General features: G+C 40.3%; 1 protein-coding gene across 1 annotated transcript in view; it reads left to right on the top strand.

Moving 5' to 3' along the window:
* Nucleotides 1-23731, top strand: part of ANXA2 (annexin A2) — a 31224-nt gene extending 7493 nt beyond the window's left edge. Inside the window, exons 3-13 of the mRNA XM_086471561.1 lie at nucleotides 1481-1580; nucleotides 10813-10907; nucleotides 14097-14210; nucleotides 17176-17266; nucleotides 18628-18707; nucleotides 19041-19100; nucleotides 19729-19822; nucleotides 20523-20618; nucleotides 21590-21648; nucleotides 22308-22430; nucleotides 23367-23731. Coding sequence (XP_086327687.1) covers nucleotides 1481-1580; nucleotides 10813-10907; nucleotides 14097-14210; nucleotides 17176-17266; nucleotides 18628-18707; nucleotides 19041-19100; nucleotides 19729-19822; nucleotides 20523-20618; nucleotides 21590-21648; nucleotides 22308-22430; nucleotides 23367-23426 — 972 coding nt within the window. The 3' untranslated portion in view covers nucleotides 23427-23731. The remainder of the gene's footprint in view (nucleotides 1-1480; nucleotides 1581-10812; nucleotides 10908-14096; nucleotides 14211-17175; nucleotides 17267-18627; nucleotides 18708-19040; nucleotides 19101-19728; nucleotides 19823-20522; nucleotides 20619-21589; nucleotides 21649-22307; nucleotides 22431-23366) is intronic.
* The last annotated feature ends 3695 nt before the right edge of the window (nucleotides 23732-27426 follow it).

Here is a 27426-nt window from a genome sequence, read left to right as displayed (position 1 = left end):
GGCTTTGATTGAGGAATCCTTCAGGCTCACAGAGCTCTCTGAGGCTGCATGCACACTGTTTCTGCTAGCAATTTGATCTGCTAACAGGAAGGGCTGTGTTTTGTGGTGTGGCTGTGGGCCAGGCTGGGGCCACTTTTCTAGACTGAGCTGATGGTAAGAGACGAAAGAATGGTTCAGTTTATTGGTGCTTTTTTGAATTCCCATCTCCACAGCATAGCACAGACTGTCTCAAGAAGGCCCAGTGCTTGCTGCCAGAGGAATCTGTTTAGGCCAGTGTGACCTTTACAGGATAGAGTCAAATGCAGTCAAGAACTGTGGAATTTTTTAGTTAAAATTTGCATATAAAAATATCCTCAGGGATATTAAAATAGCTTAGTCCTGTTTATGAACCTGGCTTTCTGTTGGAGTTAGGGAGTGAAACAAAAGTTTCCAGGAATCTTTACCAAGAAAGCTCAGTCCTTCATTCACATAGGAAACAGCTATGGCAATTTCAGGTGTTAGTCACTAAACCTTTCTGATGGAGGTTTAAGTCTCTAAATTGAACTCAGCAGAGGTGGATTTGTGAATATTTCTCAGCTATTTATATGAAACTCTTTGATTTTGTTTAACCTGCCCATAGGAGGTGATAGAAGCTAAACTATTAGCTTACACGGAAGCAGCTGAGAAGAGTTGAATCTCTGTTCTGGTGATCTCCTGTTTGAAGCTATAATGCTAAGGAGAGGAAAATAATGAACAGCTGATAATATCTGGTAACTTCTGAAATGTTGCAAGTGTTTACTAAGAGAACTTACCTGTAAGTCGTCTTAGTCTTAGCAGAGATAATTTGAAATGTCATTTGGTTTTGTTAGCCTCGTGCTGCTTAAACCAAGTGTCTGCAGGGATGGAGTTTCAAAAGGAGGTTGTGGGTAACTTCTGCTTTCTAGACCTATTGGCTTAAAAAGATTTTTCTTTTGGTGTTACCTTTAAAGTCTATGAGACAGGGCACAAAACTTGATCTGATTTACTCATCATTAATCTTCAATCTCCCTCTACTTTTTTTTTAGTTGTAGACTGTAATCCAAGGTGGAATATTGGCTTTGAATTTAAAATCCTTCAGACTTAGATTTTCTTTGAATTAGCTTTCAGTAGTCAATTTGCTTCAAATCTAGACAGAAAACTTGATATTTTAGAAGACTGAGGTTTGGTGAAGAACTTGGAATGTGTTAGGGTTTTGCTGCATTAGTATGTAATCTCTGTATAATCTCTAATTCTTTGTTATAATATGCATGGCTGTGAGTGGATTTCTGGACAATACACATCAGGAAAACAGAGTTCAGTGGCTCTTAGCAGAATTCCATTTTCACAGGTACCCAGTGGTATTTCTTCTATTTAAAAATTTGTCTAAATGCCAGTTAACCAAGAGGCACCTGTTTTAGTGACTGCAGAAAGGACAGGATTAGATGATTTAACTTTGAGGTTGTTTTATTTCTTTTTCTTCTAGCACTCTCTCCCACCTAGTGCATATGCCACAGTTAAGGCCTACTCAAATTTTGATGCTGACCGAGATGCTGCAGCCCTGGAAACAGCCATCAAGACCAAAGGTGAGGAACACGGGCTGTGGTTTTGATTCTACCTGTAAGATAGAATGGTGTCGTGCAAAAAAAAAAGATGTTGTCTCTCAAGACCAATATTTTAATATCCTTACTCTAGGATACCTATTTTAGGAGGGTTGGATTTCTCAGGCCTCACTAACGAAATCTTGACCAAGTTAGATTTTGAACTCCGTGAATGTGTACTTTGACTATGCTTTTGAAGTTTGTAGACAAGAATTGTTGAGGTTATCACTGAAATTTTCCACTTTTTTCTCTTGACTCATTAGTGCTTCGAATTCTGCTTCTTCTCTGCCACTAAGAATGAAGTGTCAGCTTCTGTGGCAGTGATTTGGGACCAAGCTCTGAATCATGGATTTCTACTGGATTATTGGATAGGACTTTTCTTCTTCCTTTCAGCTCTCCAGACAGTTGAATAGGGATAACTTGAACGTTTTCCTCCTGGATTTTGAACTAAGTGCTCTTGTGTGTTGTATTAATTTGGTTGGGGTCAAAGAAAGTCCTAGGAACAACAGAGCCTAATTTCTGAAATGATGTTGCAGTGTTTCAGGTGCAGTGCAGTGTGAGAGTCCTGCTTCTCTGAGCCAGGCTCTCAGGTAGGCTTCCATCTCCTTGCATCAGTGCCAGGATCCACCACTTCCACTGACTGGTAGGAGACTGCATCTCTCCCCTGCTCCATCACAGCTTATGGAAAAGCCTGGTATACTGAAACAGTCAGGAGTACAGGAGTATGAGCTACAATGCTGGAGTAATAACCGTGGTGGTACTCCCAGGGCAGTGATCATCTATCTTTGTTGTGCTCTGTAACAAAGAAAGGGCGTGCCACGCTTGCCAGACTTCCTCCAGGCCAGAGAAGTAACAGCTGAGCATAGCTGGAACTGCCAAGTCTTTTGCCTATATGTCAGGAGAGGGAGAGATTTAAAAGCCAAACAGTTTCTCATTAGGAAGAAATGCAGTCTTTCATCAGGGCTAACAAAGCACATGTTTGACTTGCTATAAAATGTAAAATACTGTCCCTCCCTAACAAGCATGAGGCTTCCTTTTGCAAGGTTTCTTAATTTAACTGGAGAAATCCCTTGTCTGCTCATTAAAGTAGGTTCAGTTCTGATTTTGAATCATTTTATGGCTTGTTTTTGTTCTAAAAAATGCTCTTACAAGAGAGGAGTAAATGTAATTGTGTTTGGCAGAAGATGCTTTGAGTGTATGTAGAGTTTTGACTAGACAATAATTTTTTACAGCTCTGATTATAGGGCAAATCTAAACATGTCAAATATACCATCAGACTTTTAGGATAGGTACAAAAGTACACATTTTAACACTCAAGTTGTTAATTAATGCAAAAGGAAATTGCAATATCCTAGACTGTTCAAAAGCTTGGCCAGTCAGGAAGCCAGTCAGCTTATGTTGTTTTTCCACTTTCTTCCAGCAAAGGTAAGCAGTTTGGTTTTGAGATATGTGGAAACCTTTCATTGGAGAGATGGTTCCCAGCCCTTTGAACAAATAATAGGGAAACTTATTCATGGACCCACATGTTTGTAGGATTGGGCTTACTAGCTTGTGTGCTGGTTTTGGCTGGGACAGAGTTAAATTTCTTCATAGTAGCTGGTATGGGGCTGTTTGGATTTGTGCTGGAAACAGCATGGATAACACAGGGATGTTTTCATTACTGCTGAGCAGGGCTTACATAGAGTCGAGGCCTTTTCTCACCCCGCCCCACCAGCGGGTGGGCTGGGGGTGCACAAGAGGTTGGGAGGGGGCACAGCTGGGACAGCTGACCCCAGCTGACCAAAGGATATTCCGTACTGTACGGCATCACGCTCAGCATATAAAGCTGGGGGAAGGAGGGTTGTTTGGAGTGATGGCGTTTGTCTTCCCAAGTGACTGTTACACGTGATGAGGCCCTGCTCTCCTGGAGATGGCTGAACACCTGCCTGCTGATGGGAAGTGGGGAATGAATTCTGTTTGGCTTTAACTATTAAACTGTCTTTATCTCGACCCGTGAGTGTTCTCTCTTCAATTCTCTCCCCCATCCCACCATGGGTGGGGGAGTGAGCAAGCAGCTGTGTGGTACTTAGTTGCTCTCTGGGGTTAAACCAGGAGAGCTTGTTATCCAGGAGCTTTTTTGGGAAGGTTGCTTTGAAGAGGAGAATCTCTTTATGGTTTTAATACTGAATCTTCCACCATAAAGAGTCTGTCTCAAAGGAAGTATTCCTGGGGGAAGAAGAGAATGTTAGGACCCTTCTTCCTGTTTCCCTGTACTTTGAATGCTTGGTTACAGGATGTTTTAATCTGCCAATTCAGAAAATTTGCTAAAATGTGAGCTCTCTAAAGTGTATGTGGGTTTTTTTCCACATGAAAATTATGAATCATCCAGACAAGAATTGGTTTTCTACAAACTGTGATGTAAACAGCTACACAGGGAAATTCTTCTGCAAGAAAACATTTTAAAGTATTTCTAGGAAATACCTTCATAAAAATACAGCACTTACCATGAACAAACTAGATACCCAGAGCAGCTACCTTTTTCCTGGGAAGTATCACTGATTCTCTAGTGATCAGTTTGCATTGTGTGCAGAAGGTAGAAATAAGCAGTGTAAATTATCATAGAATTGTAAATAGTAGTATGAGTTGTTTGTCTTGTTTTAAGACAATGAGAGAGCTATAACAGGTTATAAATAGACATGCAAGCTCTTTTTGTTGTTGAGGTGGTCAATTTCAAAAAGAACCAAGAATTTTGGGGCACTTTATACAGGACAAAGGATTCCTGATATCTGAAACCCATGCCTTTGTTTTGAAAATCTAGGTCTTTACATGCTATAATGGGCCTGTATCTCACAATCATCACAGCAGTCTTTCAGCTTGTATCCTTTATAGCAGTACTATGGACCGTGGAGTCTTATCTGTGGGGAAGATCATTTGGGTATACCTTCTGCATTTTTACATCAACACTCTGCAAGTGTGGTATTTGTGGTCAGGGTGGGCCAGTTTTGAAAAGTTACCATCTAATTAATTATCCAGCTGTTTCCCTGTAATGCAAACTTCCTGAATCAGTCATGGATCTCTGTTTTGGTGATTGTGTGTAAGATGGGTAAAATTTTATGGGCTAAACAACAGCCATGTATTTGTTTTGGGGCAAAGATCTGGAGTAGAGTGTCTGACTGTTCTGCTCTATATAATTTCTAAATATTCTAGCATTCATTCACACTCTTCAGATTAATTCATCAGAGGTTAGCCATCTATTTATCTGCTGTGGGATCTGTGGGAAATACTGTGATGTGTTTATTGGGGCATAGATCTGTCTGCAAAAATTGGACTGCACAAATATATTGTCCAGTCCTTTGCTGGGCTTTGAGTGGAGTTGAAGTAAATGCAACGGCCTAGAAAGGGAGATGTGCAAAAACGGCAGCTCTAGATGATATAAAACCAGTTTGTAGTTAGCAATAGTTCAACGTAGAGTTTGTGTAATGCAAATAATAACTTGTTACGGTTCTGGTTTGTTCCTTTTGTAATAAATGTCATTGCTATGCCAGCCTCATTTTTATGCTGTTTAGTTTTTCTGTAGCGAGTACATCTAGTGCCTCAGCATGTCCTTTGTAAATGTTGGCTTTTCGCTGTATAGGACAAGAGGCTGTCTGATTTCTGTGTAATGCTCCATTGTGCCCTGTGATAATTAGCTCAAGTGTATGAGCCTAAATAGAAGAAACTAACGCACTAGAAGAGTACTAACAGAGCACATGTGTTAGGTTTCCTTTTAGTTCTTTGTAGGAAGGAAGACTGCTGAAATGTCTCTCTTCCATTTCAGAGTTATTCCCTAGCATTGTGACCTTGTGTATCTCAAATACTTTGTTAAGTAATTTTATTGTATGACTAGGCTGTGAATAGTTAGTTACTTGTGAGCTAAACCACAACCTGTTACTGAAGTCTCATGGTAGATTTTTTTTTATTCCATGCCTGGCAGAATTCAAACACAGGTTTGATGTAGGAAAGTTCCATGAACGTACGTCTAATAATAAATTAATTATATGCAGAAATTGGTAAAACAACGATGAAGTGTAAACCATAACAGGAGTCTTCTGTAAGATTGGATTCACTGTTTATGTAGTATATCCAACATGCCCATACCTTTGCCAAGGGTTGAGGCTGGGCCGGCCACTAACGAATGACAGACGCTCTCTATTAACCCCTCTCCCCTCCCAAAAGGGCAAGGGAGAGAGAACAAGGGAAAGAGACTTTGCAGTTTGGAAAAGAAAACTAAAACAGCTTTACTGAAACAATAATGATAAAAGAAAAGATAAGAATAAGAAAATAATGAAATATACAAACAGATACAAACCCAATACCGAACCCAGCTCCCCCACCCTGATGATGATACGTCACCTCCACGCTGCAGGGCTGGCACTGGGGCAGTCCCAGGCTGGACTGGGCAGCAGACAGGGACGGGATGCAGGAGCTGGACTCAGGCATTGGATTCAGGGACACACGGATCGGGATCGACGACAGAAGAACAGACAGAGTCGTCCTCGGGTGTCGGCCATCGAAGAAGAGAGCTTGACCCTCGTGATCCCTCAGCCTTACACTGACCATGACATCTATGGGATGGAACACTCCATTGGTCAGGTTTGGGTCACCTGTCCGGTTCACTCCTCCCTGCAGGGGCGACCTTTTTCGTGCTTGTGACCCTTTTCACTCCCGGCCCCCCAACACGGAGCACAAGATCTAGCAGTGACCTTGGTCGCTATAAGAACAAGTATGAGCAAGGGCCTCTCTGCACACCGTTCCGTGGTACTGACTGTAAACATTGGCCTTATCACCGCTGGAAGCCATCACTGTCTGGAAATACGTGCTGCTGTTTCAGAAAGGGCAGTTACTTGGAAGAGACTTAACTGAAAAGTGAAAGCACTAAACCAGAATTTGTTCTGGTTTAGCTCAAACCAGGACAACCTTTTAACAGTTTTTAATGTTATGAAGTAAAAGTTTAGAGGAAATCTGCTGGCATGCTGGTGGGGGAGGATGGTGTCTGAATCCAGCAAACTGCCTCAGTCAGATATTCAGAATATTAATAGTATCAGTAAAGAAGTGTCTTATTGCAAAATGGTTTGGGTTTGGTGAAATCTCGCTAAACAAAATAGCAGAGCTGAAATTATGGCCTTTATCTAATTTTTTCCCTTTGACTCCAGTGGGATCAGGGTTTTATCCAAGGAAAATTAGACTGTGGATCACGAGCTTGGTCAGATAGTCCTAGGACTGTTTTGGTACCAGATAGGCGGTGGTGTTGACGTCTCGCAAGGGCTAATCACGTACATCTCCCACTAATAATTTGAGGCCAGCTGCAGTCCCATTTCATTCATTCCTGTAGATTGATGATCTCTGTAGTACCCAGCACGCTATTAGGACAGAAGTAGCTTCTAGTATGCTGGTCGTGCTGCCTTTGAAAATGAAATTTAAGAGAACAAGCTTCAAGTAAATGAGTTGAGTGAAAGTATGCCAGCTCTTGTGGAATGAAAGTGTGTTAGCTCTGTTCTCGCCTTGTCCTAGAAAGCTAAGTGGCTGCCCATAGGATCCATTTTGTTCAGAACAATGCTGGTGCTGTTTGGTTTGGCCCATGGAAATTCAAGTACAGTGTAATTTAAACCAAAACATTAAAAATTCTTAACTGATCATTTTGGTTATGTTAATTTCAGCTTTTTTTGCTGACTGAGCTGTGGTCTTACCAATGCAACAGATTGCCTTTTTTAGAGAGAAAAAAAAAAAAAAAAGGTAGGTTGTTATTAATCAGAGTTGTTGTGTTTGGGCTTTTTGGTTTGGGTTTTTTTTTTTTTTTTAAGATTTACATACCCCCACGGCCGCCATACATTTCCATGTGCAAGGAATTTTGTTGTTTTAAACAAAACAGTGTCTAATTTTCAGTTGCACATTGATAGAAATGCACAGATAAAATCTGCCCAGACAGAATAAATTTTGAAATAAACTTTTGTTTCATTACCCTGAAACTTCCTGAGATTTTGGTGAACAGCAAAGAAAAATGTTGGAGCTGTTCTTCTGCTCCACCCCACCTCAGCAGATGTGAGTCAGCATCCTGTCCATGCAGTGTAATTCCCAAGTGTGAAGTACAAGCACTTGTTTTCCATTAAATGCCAGAGCAATGAGTTAATTTCATATTTCCATGCACAAAGCATATGAATAAGAAACTTGGCTGCAGTCATTTGTGAGCTTCTAATCTATCACAATTGTGATAAAACTTGCAAATGTAATTTGCCTTTTTTGAATGCCAAGAATGGTTTAAATTTAGAATTTATTAAAAAGCTTAAGACATGGGATTACGCTGTGACCCTGCAACAGCTGAAAGGCCCCACTGTCTGTCGGTGGCCGTTTCTGGACCGGGAGAACTTGGGGTTTTTTATAAAATAGCAACACTTTAAAATGTGCAGGAGTAGATTAGGACTGAAACATACAGTCAGCATGTTTTCAAACTGAAATTTGTAACCAAAATCTATGATGCTTTCCAGGGCCTTTTGAGTTTTGCAGGCCAAGCTTGTGTGAATAAGAGCGCTGATGTAGGTCTGCCTTAGCATGAGCTAAGGACATGAGGCTACCAAGTACAGTATTTCATCATGAAAAATGTGGTGAGGAGGAAGACAGGAATTTTGGATTTGTCTCACTTTAGATTCTGTAGCTAGGGGCTAGAAGGTCTTTTGCAACATTCACACTTCATATGATTAATTTTATAATGTCTGCTGCAGTCCTTTGTTTCAAGTTGCTGTGAGGTTGCTTTGGGTAATAAGGGAACTATATGTAAATGGATTCTGGCAGAGATAGGAGTCCAGCTAGTAGCTGCTGATCCAGTCCTTACTTTCTGGTTTTTTATCAAGAAATCATCATTTACACTGATGTGTGTGCAAATGTGAAAGAAGCTATTCATATTACTTGTAGTAAATGAAGAGACCTGAGTTGAAATTCTGGGCTTGTTCTGACCTCTACCTATTTGCTTTAAAACCTGGCATGCAGCTGACCAGAAAAAATAACTAGTTATACACCATGTTTCTGTTGCAGAAGAATATGCGCTGTAGTAGACGTGCAATATTTAGAAATAGTTTTGCATCTTCTAAGCTTCATGTAGTTGGTCTGGAAATAGTTCCAAACAGTTGGTTACACAGCATAGCTATAGGTTAGCTTGATTTTTGAGCGTAACAATTTTGAGCTGTTCTAGCTGTCTTCTCTGTCCATCAGTTTATAAGCTATGCTAACTCTTTTGTTTGGAAGACTTTATTATCTGGGCATTACTTCCAGCTATGCCGTTGTTCTCCACCTGTGTTTGAATGGCATGTCCAGACAGCTTTGGTGAATGAAATACAAATAGATATTTTACCTGGGGGCTGAATTCGGCTATATAGACACAAATATGCATTGGAGAATTGGGGAAGGACACTCAAATATATCTTTTTACAAAGCATTCTAAGAAAAATATTATAGTTGTCCAACAAAAATGTAATTGTATTTGCTGTTTTAAACAGTAAGAAAATTAAATTCAAAATGAGATTTTACTTGAGCGAGTTAGTGTCCTCACCCAGGCCTTTGGAAATTTCAGCCATCTACGGTTTGATTAAGTACACCTTGGCAGACCTTTTCAGTTCTGTTCAGATACATTCAGTGTCAGTGTGCCACACTGGGTTTCTTAGTTGTTACTCCAACTCTTTCCCCCCCCCCGCCCCCGGCTGCTCTGTGTCTATTGCTAACAATTCTTTTGGTTTACCTTGTGGCAGGGGGGCTTTTTCCTTTGAGTAGTGGAGATTGGTTTCTTGCAAAGGCAATTTCTATAAGCTCTCATAGTAATAGAAAGTGTGTAATATAACTTTAATGCTTAGTTAATGAAATAGAAAAGCACCAAACAAGCTGTGTTTATGTTGATGTGAATAAACAAAAGGTAGCTGTCCTTGCAGAGTGTGCTTTGGGAGACACGGATGTTTGCAGGTCGTGGTAATTGTGTCTGTTGGGTTAGAGCCCTATCACAGGATACAGAGAGAACTCAGGTGCTAGAGGTTCATCTCAGGAAGCTCAAGAGCCTTCAGTCCAACCAGGCTCTGGGTTACCCTTTGAGCTGCCAAGCTGCAGATGAGAATTGTGATCAGAACTGTGGCAGCCAATCTGAAGAATGCAAGTTCAGGAGAATCCAGTTTGAAAGCAGCACATGAAGTGGGGAAAACAAGAGGGAATCTGAAGTGGAAGTTAGTAGCAGTAGGCAGGAGCAAGTGAAAAAATCACAAGGTGCTGCCTGTGTTGGAAAGAACATAGAGTAGCAAGTAGCTGTCTCTAGGAAATAGCTTCTGGAAATCCTGCTTCCTGTACAACAAAAAAGCTTTTTCTCCATATGCATTGATGATCCCTACAGGATCTAAAGCTGTGGTGTGCATTAGGTTCCATTGACAGAGATCTAACCCTAGACGCATGCTTTGGCTTTTAACTTACAATGAATCTTAGTGATCTCCTTGCATTCAACCTGCAGTTGCTTTTAAGTGCATGGATTTGGAAAACGTCATTTAAAACAGCCTTTACTGATACATAGTTCACTTACTTGAAAGATAGGTTGGGAGTTTGAGCATCCAAGTCGTCTAGGCATGCTAGTTAAAACTCAGCAGGGATCTTCCAAAAAAGTAGCACCTACCTAGTTCTTCCAGAGTCAAAAAAACCCTTCTATCTTCTGAGCCTCTGAGCTGCTGAGAGAACAAAATATACTGGTTTATTTTCCATTTTTTATGTCTGGAGTGATAGTTCAGTGGTTATGGATTAAATAGAAAATATAACTGTTTTATTAAGAAGCTTTAATTGAAAACACTGTAGCAAAATGACAGGGCAGGCTTTAGTAAGTACAGATTCCTGTCAGTTTTAAAGCCTGTGTTCTTGATCAACTTTTTTGCAGAATACTGAGTGACTGAACACAGGCACACAGACACGCAAGTGAAGTGGAAAACAGAAGTAGCACAGCTGGTCACATGTATTAGGTGTTTACGTGCCTGGGTACACAAAGATCAGCATCACATCAAAAAGTTGGGCCGTAGTTGGTTGCCCTTTCTCCAAGGCCAGGATGAGACATGTACTAACTAACGAGAGCTATGGAGCTCTGGTCCAGACAGCATGTACGCTCCGCTTAGAATGTTGGAGAATGTATTAATACAAAGAGAACAGTAACAAGAAAGCTTCTCTAACTGTTTGTCTTATGTCTTTGTAGGTGTGGATGAGGTCACCATCATCAACATCCTGACAAACCGCAGCAATGAACAGAGGCAGGATATTGCTTTTGCCTATCAGAGGAGAACCAAAAAGGTAGCAAAATATGAAGAAATACCAAGTAATTAATATTTTTCTTGTGGACAGTTAGATGTTTTTCAGGGCTTGTGTGTTTCACAGTTAACTGGGTGTAAGCTGGAGATGAGTGTTATTTGGTTTATCTTTTCACTGAGGTTAAAGATGCGTCTACTCTGTCCATGCTGTCACAGTTTAGGGCTGGTGGGACTTCCAGATTTGTTGCGTATGCACAACTGGGACTGAAATCTGTTGGAGGTGGTGGTTTCCTAGCACCTTCAGAAATCACAATGGGTGACGTATCAGCCAGCCACAGGATTCCCTGGTGAAATATAAACAACAGTGGAAAGCCATTGACATCAAATGCCTCAGTTTGAAGGAAGAGATGAAAGGGAGATGCTTTAGGGGATTGAGTTTAGGGGTTTTTTTGTTTTGTTTTTTTTTGTTGTTAAGAAAACTCAGCATAAGGAAAATATTCTGCTTCTGTTCACAGAGCGAGCTTAAAAGAGAAAAGACTGCAGTCAGTTGTGCTAGAAATGCTGCAGATGTGGAATAAAGGGATATAATGAGTTGAACTATCGCTAGATGTTATCTCATCAGAAATACCTTAGGTACTGATCTGTTGATGGAGAGGAATCTGTAACATGTGTGCAAAATTCTGCATAATGAGTCTTACTATCTGGAAGGCAAGAGCTGTTCTCTTGACTTTTGAAGTTTTGAGAATCTTACCATAATTGAAGTTTTATGCCCATGAAAACCAGGAAATTTCTGTAGAGGTAGGATTATGATAAATGTATCTCTTGCAGGTTTGCCAGACCCCAAATGGTAGTCCTCCGATAGCAGCCCAGAATGCTCATCTGAAACCCAATGTAAATCTGAATTTTGGAAGCACACCACCTTCTATGCGTGGCTGATACAGGCACATGCAGAAGCACGCACAAGTTGACGCATGTGTGCGCGCACATGTCTGCACCCTGGCCGTCCCTCCATGTGGGCACTGGGAGAATTTTGCATAGGGGTGGACCCTAGTAGTGAGATGTGTCACTTAAAGCTTTGTTAGATGTTTTGCATGACCACAAAAACACAGTCAAGAAAATCTGCAACTTTTTTCACCTGTTTCTCTTTCACCTTTTTTTTCCTTGCCAAGACCCTAGAGCAAACTGGATTTATCAAGCTTAATGAGTGCCAAAGAATAAACAGCCTGTAGAGACTATGGATTTGCAGAGAAACCACTCGGTGAAATAAAGAAGTGAGTGGCAAGAGAGGAGGGAGTGGGGTATGAAAAGAGGTGTAGGTATATATCTTCTAGGGACAGTATCTCCTGGTTTTCTTTGGCAACGGATTGTGCAGATTTCTTTGGCCCTGTGTTGTGTGGTACAAGGCTGCTTGTTTTGTGTGTTGCAGGGTTTCTCAATAGATCATTATAATATTTAAAAGTTGCAGATCTACCTCTAGTTTCATTCCTTTGAGCTCAGCTGTGTCTAATGGAAACTTGGTAATCTTGAGGAGTGATGTTTGATCTGTGTAAACTTTCCCCATCACCAGCATTAATGGAGCTACCAGTGAGTACTGGGAGTTCTGCACATGTGTCTTCGTACGGGTCTGGTCAGTCCTAACTGCCACCAATAATCCCTAACTTTGACATGAATTGCTAATATCCAGATGCTCATTTGGAACACTCAGTAAAACCTTTTCTGTTTGGTGTCTATAAATTAATGATATCTGTCAGTGATCTGCTTCCCACTTCTCTCTTAGAACGCTCCTAGCCATGGCAAAGAATGGTGGAGTGGAGACCCTGCTTTCCTGGCAGGAGGAGAAGACTCTGATTTCTCTGGAAGCCTCCTAATATGAGGGCAGGTGCTTGGTTCAGTTTGAGGTGTTCTGTTGCAGTTATTTTGGTAATTCCTACCATAGTGGTTGGTATTTCCTTCAGCCTTCACACCAAAGTGCAAAGACTGCAAAAAAAACAACTTCACTCAGCTAATTGGAATTCATAGCATTGTCCTAAAATTTATTATAGAGATATGCAGCATCTTTGCTGTTTCAGCTGATGTCTGAAGAATCTGTTTTCACACAAATAAATGATGGAACATTGTAATCAAAATTTGAGTTATTGTACTAAAATGTTCCTCAGACTAAAGCAGCTAGATGCCCAAACCCCCCATTCACAATCTTGGTCAATCTATGCAGTAAGTGCATACAGTATTAGCATGTATTAGTGCCCTGGATTGAATGAGTGACTCTGGAAACAAAGTGCCTTGGCTCTTTGTGTCTCGTACAAACTTTTGATATTTTGCTGAGGTCACTTTCTCTACCTCCTTTTCCCCTGCCCCTCAAGCTTACACGTTGTTAATGTAGAAACCAGCAATTGAAATGCAGCAATTCTCTTCTGCGTTCTGCAGTCTTACTTCAGCTTAGGGAATACATTGATCTGTGTGAACCCCAGACTGGATCCCAGGGATTTCAGCTTTGTGAGTGCGCTACAATGAAGCTGATAATGAGCATTATTCAAGTTCCATCTGAAACGCGTAAAAGAGGACATGCTTCTGACTTTATTTGCTACAGATTTGTATGTGTCCTGTGAAGTGAACATACCTGACCGTTTCTTTCTCTAGGATTGACTGACAATTAACAATAGAGACTTTGGCTACACTCCTCTGATAGCTTCCTTGAAGACAGGGATAATTTTTCCATGCTGAGGGATGATTTTTTTTCTGTTCAGCTAGCTGTTTGGGAACTGGGCCTGTACAGTGGAATAACTGTGCAGTCAATTTTCCACTGTCTCAGCTAGTGAAGGTCTGGGATAATAGGAAAAACACAAATAATACAGTGCTACTGGGAAAACTATGGGAGCATGATGGAGAAGCACTGACCGCATGGGAGTCAAACTCAGATCCATCTGTGCTTATTAACTCCAACAAAGTGTCAGTCCTTCAAGACTGGAGTGGAGCTGTTCAGATGTGTCTGCACCATGCTTCCCAGCACTTTGTCAGCCACCAGTGGATTTCTTCTTATTTTCAAAGGATGGGAAAAAATTCCTTTGCCCTGATTTCTTTTAGGCTTTCACAAAGGAAAAGCTCTTTATGTTCTGTTTCCTTGTCAGTTGTGCAAGAAACACTGTTGCAGGCTTGGAGACTTACAGGCTAAATTCTCTGGAGATCAGAAATGAGCTGTAGGTTTTTTTTTTCCATCATCCCTCCCTTTTTACAGGAACTCTCTGCAGCGCTGAAGTCTGCTCTGTCAGGTCATTTGGAGGCAGTGATCTTGGGCTTGCTGAAGACACCGGCACAGTATGATGCCTCTGAATTGAAAGCTGCCATGAAGGTAAATGAGCTTTGAAATTTAAGTGTGTTAGTCTGATGTCACTGTCTTAAGAATGAGTATGGTCTTAATATCGAAGGCCACAGTTTTCACACATGTCCACCGATTATTATGGTTTTTAGTAATACAGTTTTAAGTGTCCAGCTGCAAGGCATCCAAAATGAGAGAAATTCTGGAACCATGTGATAATTAAATCATCTCTTTAAGGAAAAAAAATAATTTTCATCAGGTCAGCAATAACTGGTAGGATGCTCTGGCTTGTTGCTGTTTTGCTGACTGATCTTAAAAACAATAGATAGGTTCACAGTACAAAAAAAATCATTAAGAGAGCTGGAACCATTAAATCCTGTGCTAGCATTTATTATAGGCTTAAACAGTAGTTTCCAGTCACTGATCTTGAAAGAACATCCTGTACTGGACCTCCTCTGTGTAGAACACAAGGAGGACGGGGCATCAAAAGCAGTCTTTGGAGAAACCGCAGCAGTGAGTCGCTCTGTTCAGTCCCCTGCAATCACAGGCAAGCGTGGCAGAGGTTGCTAGTTCAGAAATAGCCACTCTGCAGGTCACTGAAACGAGACTTTGAGAGGTGCTCATGCCAGTGCATTCACTTTTCTAAGCAAACTAGTATTTCAGAATGTTTATTTATAATCATCACTTAAATCTGAATGTTCTTGATATGGTTAATTTTTTTTTGGTAAATAATTAAAAACCAGTGTCTTTTGAAACTCAGAACAAGACAAAAAAACCCAATTAATTAATTTCTCCAGACTATGAAAGAGGGGTTAAAAAACAAACAAGCAAGCACCCCCACACCCCAAAAAAAGAAAACCTCAAACCCAAAAAACCAACCCGGTATAGAGATGGTAACTCGTTAATTATGGGCCAAATTCCTTCTTTGCGTAATCAGATGCTGCCATCTTCTGGTTTAAGTAGAGGCTATCCATAATTTACTGTGAATCAGATTAGTTGGTTTGGGTTTTTCTTGTTGGTGGTTGGTTTTGGTTTTTTTTAATGTCTTACATCTGAATGTATATTATACATTCATAAATACAATACATAAATATGTTATATTTAGGATAACCATATACTTCTATAGCATTTATGCTGTATTTGCAGCCCAGAGACCAAGCCGTTACCTCAGAGTAGCCACAAATGTAGAACATCCTATTCTTTCCATAGGTCAGCCGTTCCCAACTCCCAGGCGCCTAGTCTGATGTTCTGAATTTGCCTGAACTTAAGTTTGACTTGATAAGTAGAGCATAATAAACTATGGCATGGGAATCAAAGTTGGGTAAAGCAGAGTTACCATTGAGGAGGTAATTATTTTTCTGCTACGTATTTAAAAAATATTTAGAAAATCTTGAATTTTGTTAGCCTTCATTTCTTCCCCAGATACCTATTACAACCACTCTGTGGAAAGCGTTCCTAATTCTCTAGCTGTGAGCCATTTTTATAAAATTGCTCAGTTTTAGTCCTCTTTTTTTTTTTTTTTTTTTTTTTTTTCCTTCCCCTTCAGTAGAGACTTTTTCCAAGAGGGTAGTTTTCCACATAATTACCTCAGTTTTCCACATGTGAAAGACTGCAGCATGAGAAGTTTTCCCAAGATTTTACCTAGCAGACTCCTCTTGGAGTCCTGTGGAAACCATGCCCTTTTTTGCCACATACAGAATGACATTCTGTTACAGATGGGCTTAACAAACAGCATCCTAACAGGAGGCGTAAGAGTGGGTTTTGTTCAGTCTGCTGGTGATACTTCAAGATGAGTGTAATGAGATTAGCATCAACGTGGTTTATTGGTAGGTAAGAAACAAAGTGGAATGAAAAAATCACCAGTGGAAACTACTTTCTGAAAAGTTTCTTTTCAAAATATTGAGGCATCTGGCTGTTAGATGGCTTTACCAACTGGTAACCCAGACATCCGTAGTGGTCACTGAGAAGGGAAGCATCTTCAGCTCATCCAAGTTAGTCTTCTGTTCTGAGTCTGTCCTTTAGAATTTCCTATCTTCCTCCAGGAGCAAGAGTGCTGTTGTTTACTGTTCTTAATTTTGCTGTTTATATAAAATAATTGAACAAGGTCTAGAGCACATTGATCAAGCCACATTACTTTGGAGTATCTGAGTTACTATAAGGTTTAATTGATAGTTGATACATTTTGGTGTGGTTTGTAATTTTGTTACAGTGCTAATACCTGTATTAGTTTTTAAACAGTAGTAATGTAGCTTAGTTCAAACTACTAATTTTCTTAACTGACCTTGATCACAAAAGTGGCTCTGAAATACATAAGACCTCTCAATTCATTTAGCTTGTTTAAAAACATTAAAGTCTAAATATTTAGTTTATCATACTAAATACATTTTTATTTCTTAATATAGCTAATAGTAATATATTAATCTGTATTTGTGCATTGCGAAGTACATGGAAAATACGGACAATTAGAGAGGGGCTGTTTGTTAGCTAGAAATTCAGAACATGCTTAACACTTTGCTGACTTGGAGACAAGGCCAAGGCTAATGATGGTGTCATCCTTGGCTTTGCGTTTATAGTGAAGGAATTGTATGGAGGAGGTGGGGAAGAAAAGCAGGGAAGTACAAGTTGATTGCTGCCCGTTTGCATGCTAAGAATTGGATTTGCTTCCTGTGCTCTCGGTGGACAGAAAACAATCGTACATGGGCCATGATAGGTTGATCTCCTCCAGTTGTGCTGGTGGGGAGGCCACTGAGTGTTACAGATACTCACAGCAAGTGCACATTGCCCACAGATATCTGCAGAATCTCAAAGCTATTGGAGTAGTATTTGGCAACTAAAAATGTTTCCTCTGGGCTTTCTCAGGTGCAGTTAGCAAAAAATATCCCTGAAGAGTTGTGAAACTGTTAGAGTGTGAGATAGGAAACATCTGTAAAATATTTTTAAACAATTCAAGCATGCCTGTTGATTTCTAGCACCTAACTGAATCATATGTGTGTTGCAGGGTCTGGGAACTGATGAAGACACACTCATTGAAATCATCTGCTCGCGAACAAATCAGGAGCTTAGTGAAATCAACAGAGTCTACAGGGAAAGTAAGTTTACTTTGAAAGTTAGTGTACTATGTTTTTACACCAAGTTACTTGGATAAGTTCCTCTCAGTGTGAATTGGTTTATTACAGTCACTTATACAACACCTGCTTTGATTCTCTGGCAGTTAGACATAAGATACTGGTGTCCTGGATATTTGTCTCTGTTTGTATAGTTTCCTCTTGTTGCTTGGTAACAAACAAATTACTACTCAGGTAAGTGATAAGTTGTGTCTAACTGAGGCGTTTGGGTTTTTTTTGTAAGATACGTGCATTCTGTGCAGAGTGACAGAATTAATGATGTTAGATTTGCGGATTCTAGGATCAGTTATGTAATAAGTAGGTGAATCTGAAATCTACCGAAGCATGCTTGTAAGTTTATTTGGTAGACCTGCCAGAAAAGACATGAAATAAAACTTTATAAAAGCATATATTATGTTTTCCAACTTTTTTAAAGCATGTTACCTGATTGAAGCTATAATTCTTAGTTGGTCAGAAGTAGATATAAGAATGATCTAAGATCCATCCTCAAAAAATATTATTTTTCCTTTAATATGCCTTATATTTTTAGATTGGCCATTCTAGTTGAGTTGCAATTCAGTAGTGTAGCTGTCTGGTGACTGCTTGTTTCCTTGAGCTTCAGAGTTGAGCTTCAGCACAAATAGACTGAAGTGTAGAAAATTGCTGTGTGCTAATGCTTAATATCTGTCAAGCAATTCTGGTAAGGTGCTGGCTAAGTCAAAAAGAACAGGCAAAACCAGTGTAGTCTTAGTGGCTGGTATTGAGGAAAAAAAAAAAAGTGTGATCAAAGGAAATGCTGCTGTAGATTAGGATGCTGTTGAAAAGAAGAGAGAACGTGATTTTGTAGCAATATAGAGTATGACTACTTGGAAAGCATAAAAACGTTTATAGACACCAGACCAGAATCACACACAGCATTCCTTTGATTTATCATAGCAGCTTTTGTCTTTTGCATTAAACTTGTAATTGCAGTTGTCCCGTCGTAAATCCACAAGTGGAGAAGGCCTAAATGCTATGTTTATCCAATAAGCAAACATTCATTGGTAGCTAAGAATGATCAAACAGTATATTGAGCTTAAAACAATATTCCTTTCCCTTTCATAGTCTCAGGCTTTCCTGTTATCTTCCCATGACAGTCTGAATGATTGCATGGGAAGTCTCATGACTAGCTGGCAGCAACGTAGGTTTTGTATGCAAGCATGCATTTGTTTTCATTGCCGTCCACCTGTGACTTAGATTGTAGCTGTTTGCTTATGTGCATAAAACACAGTAATTAGCAGCTGTTCTTCTTGCAAAGGGGTACTTGCAGGACAACTTTTACTTGAAAAGAATTTCTTGTTTTCTAGTGTACAAGACAGAACTGGAAAAGGACATTATATCAGACACATCTGGTGACTTCCGCAAGCTAATGGTTGCCCTCGCCAAGGTAGGTCTGTTCATGTTTTTCCACTGTAACTGGTGTGCCTGCCTTTTAGTAACTGACTGATGGTTACCAGTAAAACAATTGGATTTCTGATTCACTTTTAAATTTCCTTGTATTTTCACTGTCTTTTGGGGAAAAAGAATATTTAGAACTTGAAGGGTGAAGTATTTTGGCAGAAATGCAACGTTCATGGCATCAGCTTCATAATGGGGGACAGAGAATTCTGTTACTCATTTAGCAAATTCAGATTAAAAAAATCAAAGAAAAGAATATGCATATAGCAAACTGCTTACTCTCTATTAAACCTCTTCTAAATGCTGCTATCCGTGTTCAAAGGGCAAAAGGTGTGAAGATACCTCTGTGATTGATTATGAGCTGATTGATCAAGATGCTAGGGTAAGTGCTGGTAATGTCTTAAGTGATCAAACTTTTGGGCATGTTGAAAGTGCACATCCTATGGGAGTGAGAAGCATTTATGGAAGTGTATTTCAGATTGTCTTGCAGAGAAATGTTTGCGTGCTGTCAAGGTATCTGCCACTTGCAATCCTGATACCTTCAGTTACCAGTTTCCACAGGCTGCTTACCCACTAGTAGCTATAGTGAAGCTCTCTGGTGTTTCCCTTAGGCATATTGAGTGAGAGAGCCTTTAATCAAAGGAAACACATTGCGAAGATTGGTTGGAACCAAGTAGTTGTGTAAGATTGAGAGAAGTATCATTGAACTTAGTGGCTGCTAAGGCTTATTACATCTGTACCTGTCAAGAGCAGCTCTTGCTGAGGTAAACAGAGCTAAGTACAGAGTAAAACCTGTAGACAGAGGTAAATACAAAGTAATTAGTTCTAGTTTCAGATTAGATCCATAGATCTTGCCCTGGTGGTCTGCCCAGTCACGTGTTCTTTTGTGTTTCTCCCACTGACACAGTTCCAGTAGTGCTTCTTTTCCACTAAGGAAGTTGTATACATTTGTGATGGCTTCTTGTGTAACTCCCTATTTTCATTATTTTGCTTTTCATTCATAACCCCAGGAGCTCTATGATGCTGGTGTGAAGAGAAAGGGAACCGATGTCCCCAAGTGGATCAACATTATGACTGAAAGAAGTGTCCCTCACCTGCAGAAAGGTACTATTTAAGAGACAGATTTATGGTTTTCCTATAAGAGAAAATGATACCGAAGTGGTAACTGTTTTGTGCTAAATATGATTGAAATGAGTGTGAAAAGCCCTCGTAGAACATAGGGGATATCATAAATCTTAATTCATGTCCAGGCTGTTAATTTTTTTAAAAAAATACAATTATTTCTGTGGATGTGTTCATCTCACAGTTTGAATGTGTGTAGAGCTCTTTTTTGCAGAGGTGTAACACTGCTCAGATACACTGAGAACAAAAATGTTACGAATCTAGAAAACATGGTTGCAGGACACATTGAAAACTCCTTTTCAGGACTTCAGACAGCTTTTCCCTCTGTCCTAGGGTAGCGTAGCTATATCTGACAGTGAAGACTCTTAAAAGCAGCTCTGATATTGCTTCTTAAAGCACATGGGAAAGCCATTTGAAGACTTTTCTTTTCAGGGCCTAAATCACTGTTTCAAAAAATACTGGGACAGGATTAAGATGGTATTTTACCTGATTATGAAGGCGTTCAAGGAAAACAGAAAGGCCACAGCATGGGAACTTTATATTTGCTGACAAACTTAGGCTGTAATTAAGGTAAAGTCCTCAGAAGGACTTGGACAGATATTCTTTAATCATGTGTCTCTGCATTGCTGTTCTGATTTGCGTGATCTGGTTTACATTTCACCTGTTTTCTTTCTTGTGATAGTGTTTGACAGGTACAAGAGCTACAGCCCATATGATATGTTGGAGAGCATCAAGAAGGAAGTTAAAGGAGATTTGGAGAATGCCTTCCTTAATCTTGGTGAGTTACTCTTAGATAGGATCCTTTCGGTGCTCTTGCAGTATATTGTGATAAGGATAGGGCCCAGCAACACAGAGGAAGCTGAGAGAAATAAAACTGGAGAAATAAACTGGATGTGCTGGCATTATTGGATCCACTAGTGTATTTTAGGATATTACAGGTAATGAGAAGTAGCATATTTTTGCCATCTGCAAAATACAAACCTTGCTTTCCGGTTGAAATTAAAAATGCATGTGTTTTGTGATCTGTTGTTAATTCCAGTTTTGGTTCATACAGAGGCTTAATGTTTGTTTCCCCAAACAATCAAAAAGGTTGGAACTAAGCTGAACCCTTGTAAGTATTCAATATAGACATAGGCCAGAGAGAGAACAGTGTGTGTGTGTGTGTGAGAGAAGACGAGCAGTGAAGCACGCTAGAGGCTAATAAAAGAGCTGATTTGGCACTGAATCCTCTGAAATGGGGAAGCAGGGTGTAAGACTGGTACTGTGGCATGAGATGAAGATGACAAGGATGTTGCCAGGTTTAAGAGGGAATTCTTCTAAGAGGAAAATCCATTTCAGACTAAGGGTGAAGTGAGAGCTCTGTAATGCAAATGGAGAATAAAGAGAGCTCAGCCTTGAAAGGGAGACCTCTCATGGATTAGCATACAATGAGTGTTTTCAGAAGAGAGGTTGCTTAGAGAAGTGGAAGAATGAATTGTGGTATGTGTGGAGGAGGGCTAGCATTCTGAAATGGTACTAGTGGCGGAGGGAAGTACTTTCTCAGATCATAAGCATTTGTGGTTCAATCACAAGCTTAGCGAAACAACTTCTAAGTAACCACTCAGGTAAAAATAATTTCTCTGTGTCCCCTTTTGGAGAAACTTTTGCTGAAAACCTTAGACTATTTACCACGTCTTTAAAAAAGGCTCCAAGATTCTATGTTCTGCTGTTCTGTATGGGCAGGATGATTAACTGTTCTTATCTCTCCAGTCCAGTGCATTCAGAACAAGCAGCTGTATTTTGCGGACAGACTGTATGATTCCATGAAGGTAGGGAAGACTGTTCTTTCTTTCTACTTTTTTTTTTTTCCTTGCCATTGTTTCATCAAATTTTGATTCCTTAGGCACTTTTATTCATATGGGGTGTGACTGGCATGTGAATAAAATTAACAATGAGTTAGTATTGTTCAAAAGCATTCTTTAACAGTTATGAGCCTAGACCATCTAGGTACACAGAAATACAGGGAGGGGTCTCATAATGATCTGTGTTAGATCCGTTGGTTATCGTTAGCAAAGGTAGACACATCTTTTGCAGGTAACAAAGAGCTGATGGGGAAAAGGCTATTTATTGAAGTGCCAACATAAGACACTAAATTTGCCTCAAAACATTTTCTCAAGAAAAGGAGTGAAAGAGAAATGCCTGGTGGCAGGTATCAGGCAATATCAGGAAGACCTCCTGGTGAACCTGAACTGCTGCTTACAGTCTAAGTAGCTAGATTTGTAACTGGAAGTTGGTCAAAGACTGCTGATGAGAAAGGTATGTTCATGCTCAAATTTCTGAATCATAATAATGACCTTAGTGAGAAGATGTAATTAATTGTATCTTTTATTGCTACATCTCAGTTGTCTGTAGTTTGCTCTTACCACTAGGTATGGTGGCCTTTTATGCATTTCAGCTATTACGGTTCTAAATGTGTATCTGCTTGTAGGGCAAGGGAACCCGCGACAAGGTTCTGATCAGGATTATGGTTTCCCGCTGTGAGGTTGACATGCTGAAAATTAAGAGTGAATTCAAGAGGAAATACGGAAAATCTCTTTATTATTTCATCCAGGTAAGTTTTTCAGCTTTCTTTTTATATCAATCGTATGAACCTTTGCAGCAGTCTTAATTGGATTAATTGTACCATTAGAATTCATGGGAGGTGTTTTAGAGGCTGCAGTGAGAATAATATGTTATTATTCATGCACTGTTGAAAAACGTAACTTTAACTTTACAGCCTACAGCTGGTACAACTCCTGACAGCCACTTTGATGCTATATGTAGGCTTTGTGCAATCAGCTGATGTGTTACAACGAAAATGCTCTTCACGTGTCCCTATCCTCAGACCAAAAGAAATGAAAAAACAGAATTGCTTTGTGATTGCTGAATGAAGATAGAGCATCTAATCCCTAATCCCTGCTCCCTGTCATTTCAGTGCCCAAGGAGTAGGCTTTTTCACTAATGATTTTTGTCCGTTTCTGTGATTGGGTAGGTGCTATAGGTGCTAGGTTTTATTTAACTTGGGGCATAGGTAAAGAGCTTGTGCATCTGTTTAAAAACTAGTCTTCTACCCACCCTCACAACAGCATATGATGCATTCTTCCTCATGTAGATGAAGTTGAGTCAGAATCTTAAGGCAGAATCTTTCCCTGAAGATGTTGATTTTAGATAATAAGCAAATTCTCAAAACAGTGAACTTGATGTACAATTTTTGCAGTGATCAGTGAGAAGTAACAGAATCGAGTCCTTCAGCTTTCCTTTGTTGTGTTACTCTTTTTCATATCAAAATTTGTCTCCCTTCTTGGCATTGTATTTGTATTGCAAGAATGAGAAGTGATCTGAATTTGCACATAGGTAAGACTTGGTCTACATAGTCTCCTCCAGTCTGACAAGGTTTCAACTGCAAAACATACTCTGTCCCATTGTTTTAGAATGTAGTGCATATACTTTCATATTTTGTGACTGTTTCCTCATATGTGTTTTGTATTTTTCCTTCCTTGCTTTACAGCAAGACACAAAAGGGGATTACCAGAGGGCACTGCTGAACTTGTGTGGCGGAGAGGACTAAAAACTGTGATGGAAGAAACTCGAATCCAGACATGCCTTTTTTGCTCTTCGTTTTACTGTAATCGTAGAAAAAAATTGACTTACCTAGCTAACCTTGGCTTGCCTTTGTATCTGCAAGACCACCAATGTAGTACGCTTTACGGTGGTGTGCGCACTTCTCTCAGCAGCAGTGCTCTGCTTGGCTCTGCCAAAGGTCCTAACAGCATATAGCCAGAGAAACTAACCTTCCAAGGATAAATGAGGTTACCAGTGCTTGTGAAAGACTCTGCCTCTCTGTGCGATGTTTCTAATAAAACATAAATAAAACTGAAGTTTTACTTTAAGACAACGAGTTGCTTTCAGACCTTTAACTTGAAAACTGTGTGAACAAATGATATGTACTTACCCCTCGCTATCCATCTTCTGTGTTGTTTTTTCCTCCCAGGGTTCACTACTTGGGGCTGAAACCTTATCTTCCTCCCTCAAAGCCCTTCCCCTGTTTAATGGTTCAATTTCTCAGCAGAAGCAAAACCATTCTCTTGATGATTCTTACTCCACTCCCACCCCCTTACCCCAATAAGTGAACTAAAAACCTGAGCCCCACCCTTCAGTGCCTGTGCGAGGGGCAAACACTTTTGAATCTCTTAAACGTGTAAATGTTTTCTGTGCCTGTGTGCAAGGGGCAAATATTTTTGAGTCCCTCTTTTTAAACAGCCTGTCTGTAAGCTGAGCGTTCCTTCAGCAGCCCCGGCGCTAGGCCGTGCTGCGTACGTGTGGCGGGCCAGGCCGGGAAGCCAGGAGGAACGAAGTGGGTGCTGCTTGTTTTAGTGAGGGGGGAGTTTCCCGCCTTTCTTCTTCCCGCCCTCCCCTTTCCCCTGAGAGCAGGCTCGGGCGGAGGCAGGGGCTACCTTTGCACCTTGCTTGGCCGGCCGGGGCCGGGCCGCCCCCGCGGCCGTCAGCGCTGCCTGGGAGTGCCGGTGGGGCTACGGTGCCCCCCGGCAGGCGCTGCCGGCCGCCGCGCCCCTGCAGTCAGTCGGCGCGGGCTCGCCTCCGGCTGAGGGGACTTGGAACGCCCGCGACGCGGGAAGAGCCGTTAGCGGGAGCTGCGGGCGCTCGCCGCGCCCCTGCGGTTGTGCTGGGCGCTGGGGGCTCCTGTTTCCCCCGAGTGGTGGTAGGTATGTCAGTCGTTAGTGGTACCGAGGGGAGGTGAGCTCACCCGGTAGAATGCGCTTTTCTTGTCTTACTGCAACATCTACTACTACTGTATGAAAGTCAAATCCGAATGTTAGGGAAAAGGTGTAAAGAGCCAAGCTTTCTCTCCGGCTGTGAGTGTTGCGTTTGGGCCCTCATGCGTGAAGGCAAGGGAGAGCAGCCGTCTTGGTGCAAGGGCCAAGCCTCAGCCAAACCTCACCTCTCTTGAGCGCTTGTGTGTCCACACACTGCCCAGCACAGAGGCCTTGGGTACAACTGTAATACAAATATTAAATAATTGTCGTAAGATAAAGTATTTTGTTCTTTCACATCCGTTGTTCCTTTGGAAATACAAAACTGCCTGCAAGTATCAGCTGTTCTCTCTCAGGCATTACTTGGTTTGTAGCCCTGTTCAAAGGCTGATATATTCCTTGGAGATAATTTTGAGACTTTTAAAGTCAACCTTTCAGAAAAGACGTGAGAAGCACACAGTAGTATGTTTCATGCTGCTGTTAAAAGGGTAAGAGATCTTCCTGAAATATCATTGGCTGTGCACCACAAGGAATATTTGGTGTAAAAACACTGCACTTGATAAAATATCGGTAACTTAAATGCACAAATGACAGTATTTTTCAGGAGCAGCTCCAATTTAATGCCTGATGGAGCAGTGTCATTCACACCTGTTTACAAAACGCCTGTTTAGATTTGTACATTTAAAAACTATTGCTGGGATAGCAAATCACTCTTTGAATCTAATTAGGTAAGTCATCTCTATAAACTTTGCTTGCTCAAATGTGGCCCTATAAAAGAAATCAAATGGCAGGCATTTTTCCAGTCAGTGGAATGAACAAGTAGAATTTGATAGCTAGCATGCTCTGCCTTGCTGCTACAGGACGTTCAAAATTGCAGGCAGTCTTTCTTTGTGAGCAAGGCAATGTTAAATAAACCAGCATGATTTCAAAGGCCAGGACCATTTTCACTGACTGTAGGCTAGAAAGCAAGCTAGTCTCCTGTGAGATCTATAGTTGTTTGTTGGCGTTGTTGATATTTTTTTAAAAAAAAACTTTCTCCACCTTTGTATTACTGGTTTACTGATGTTGCAAACAGGAACAAACTTGCAAGCTTTGGTGTTGATCTTGTGGTTTAGTTGCAGGCTCACCAATAAAGTAGGTACCTGTCCATGGAGATGTATTGCAAAAATCAATGGGACTTTGAAAGGAATACTGTGAAGAATGGTGCTTGGCAGTGTTGCAACGTTTTACTAATAATTCCCTACATGGCAAACTGAATACACAATTAAAAAAAAAAATAAATCAAACTTTCAGTTGCTGCTGATATAATTTAGATTGTTGCTCTATCTAAAATCTATTTACATTCAGAAGGAAAAAATAAAAAATTTGCCTCTCCACATCTTTGCTGTCCTAAGAATGTGTGAAGAAAGGGTCCGATTTCAGATTTTTTCAGGTCAGATCTTGTGTTTGCTCTTTGGAGTTCCCATTCCAGTAACACATGGAACAACAAAAAGTTTTCCTTTGATACTTTACACTTCATTAGCACTGTTTCTCTGACTATCCCAAATTAAACAATAAATAGCAGTAGTAGGATGTAATTGGATTTGTACTAGTCTCTTATCAGGCCTGCTGTGTAACAGACATTGGAATATAGGGCTAAAGAAGTGTGTCTTTGGGCAAGTATCGAATTAATACCTACTAAGAAAGTAATGATGTTTCTAACATGGCTGTAGGTGGTTTCCTTGGTGTGGTTTCCAGTCATATGCATAAGGCTGACTTTTACCATTCCTTATACAGAATTCCCTTCCTCAGATTTCAGAGGAATTCATCTAAATCAGAGTCTAAACATCTAATTCAGAGTAAGATAAAAGTCACTAAATGCTTGCAAATGTGGATTAGCTGTCAGGCCTGTACTAGGCTGTGCTACTTCCTTGGTAAAAAAATCCTTATTTCTGCAATTTGTAGCTCCATTTGCACAGCACCTTAACATCTTATAAAACCGAACAGTTTATTATTGCAGTGCATTGATAAGGAGTGATGCAAGATGTTTTACAAGTGAGAAACAGATTTAGAATGGTTTAATTAAAATAAATTGTAGTTCAATCAAAACTTAAGCCAAGATTTACATCTTGGTAAAAGATAAAGGTTCCTTGCAACATAGAAGCTTTCATTAGGTGTTTGCTTTTAAAACACCTTTTTAATTAATATTAAAAAGGTATGTATCATTTTACTTCTGAAATGGGTAGTGCTTGCTCTCTGAACTGCTGTGACTGTTTATAAAGTTTGTTCCTTAGGTGTAAATTTTTGTTCACTGCGATGAGGGGTAGCGAGCTCTTCAGAAGCATCAGATAGAGAGGCAGATTTTGGGTTTTGGTTTGGGAGCGTGGGTGTCTTTATATCCTGTTCCCTCTAGGGAAAGGTAACTATATGGATGATATCTTTGGAACCAAACATTTCTATTTGCAAGGTCCTTTGCAGCATTATGTGTTACAAAACAAGTAACTTAATACGAAATTGCAACTCGTACGTTGAGTCCTGCTGGTGGTGATGCTTTTGGTGCACTGTCAGCAACTGCTCACGAGAGGGAGCTCAGAGAAAGCTTCAAAGTATACCTGCAGTCAAAACAAAACAAAAAAATCCCAATATATCTCCCTATATATTATGAACTCTGCTCTCTCCAAACATTTACATTCCTTGACTCTAAGCTTTCATGTAAAAAATTCAGTTTCAACTTCCAGTATATTTTTCTGTATCTAGAAATTGGCTGTGTTCTCTGGAATATTGAACCAAATTTTACAACTGCCCTCTTTTAGGCATAGG

Source organism: Leptosomus discolor, chromosome 11, assembly GCF_034619465.1.
Source record: "Leptosomus discolor isolate bLepDis1 chromosome 11, bLepDis1.hap2, whole genome shotgun sequence".
NCBI lineage: Eukaryota > Metazoa > Chordata > Aves > Leptosomiformes > Leptosomidae > Leptosomus > Leptosomus discolor.
This window is presented reverse-complemented; position numbering and strand designations above follow the sequence as displayed.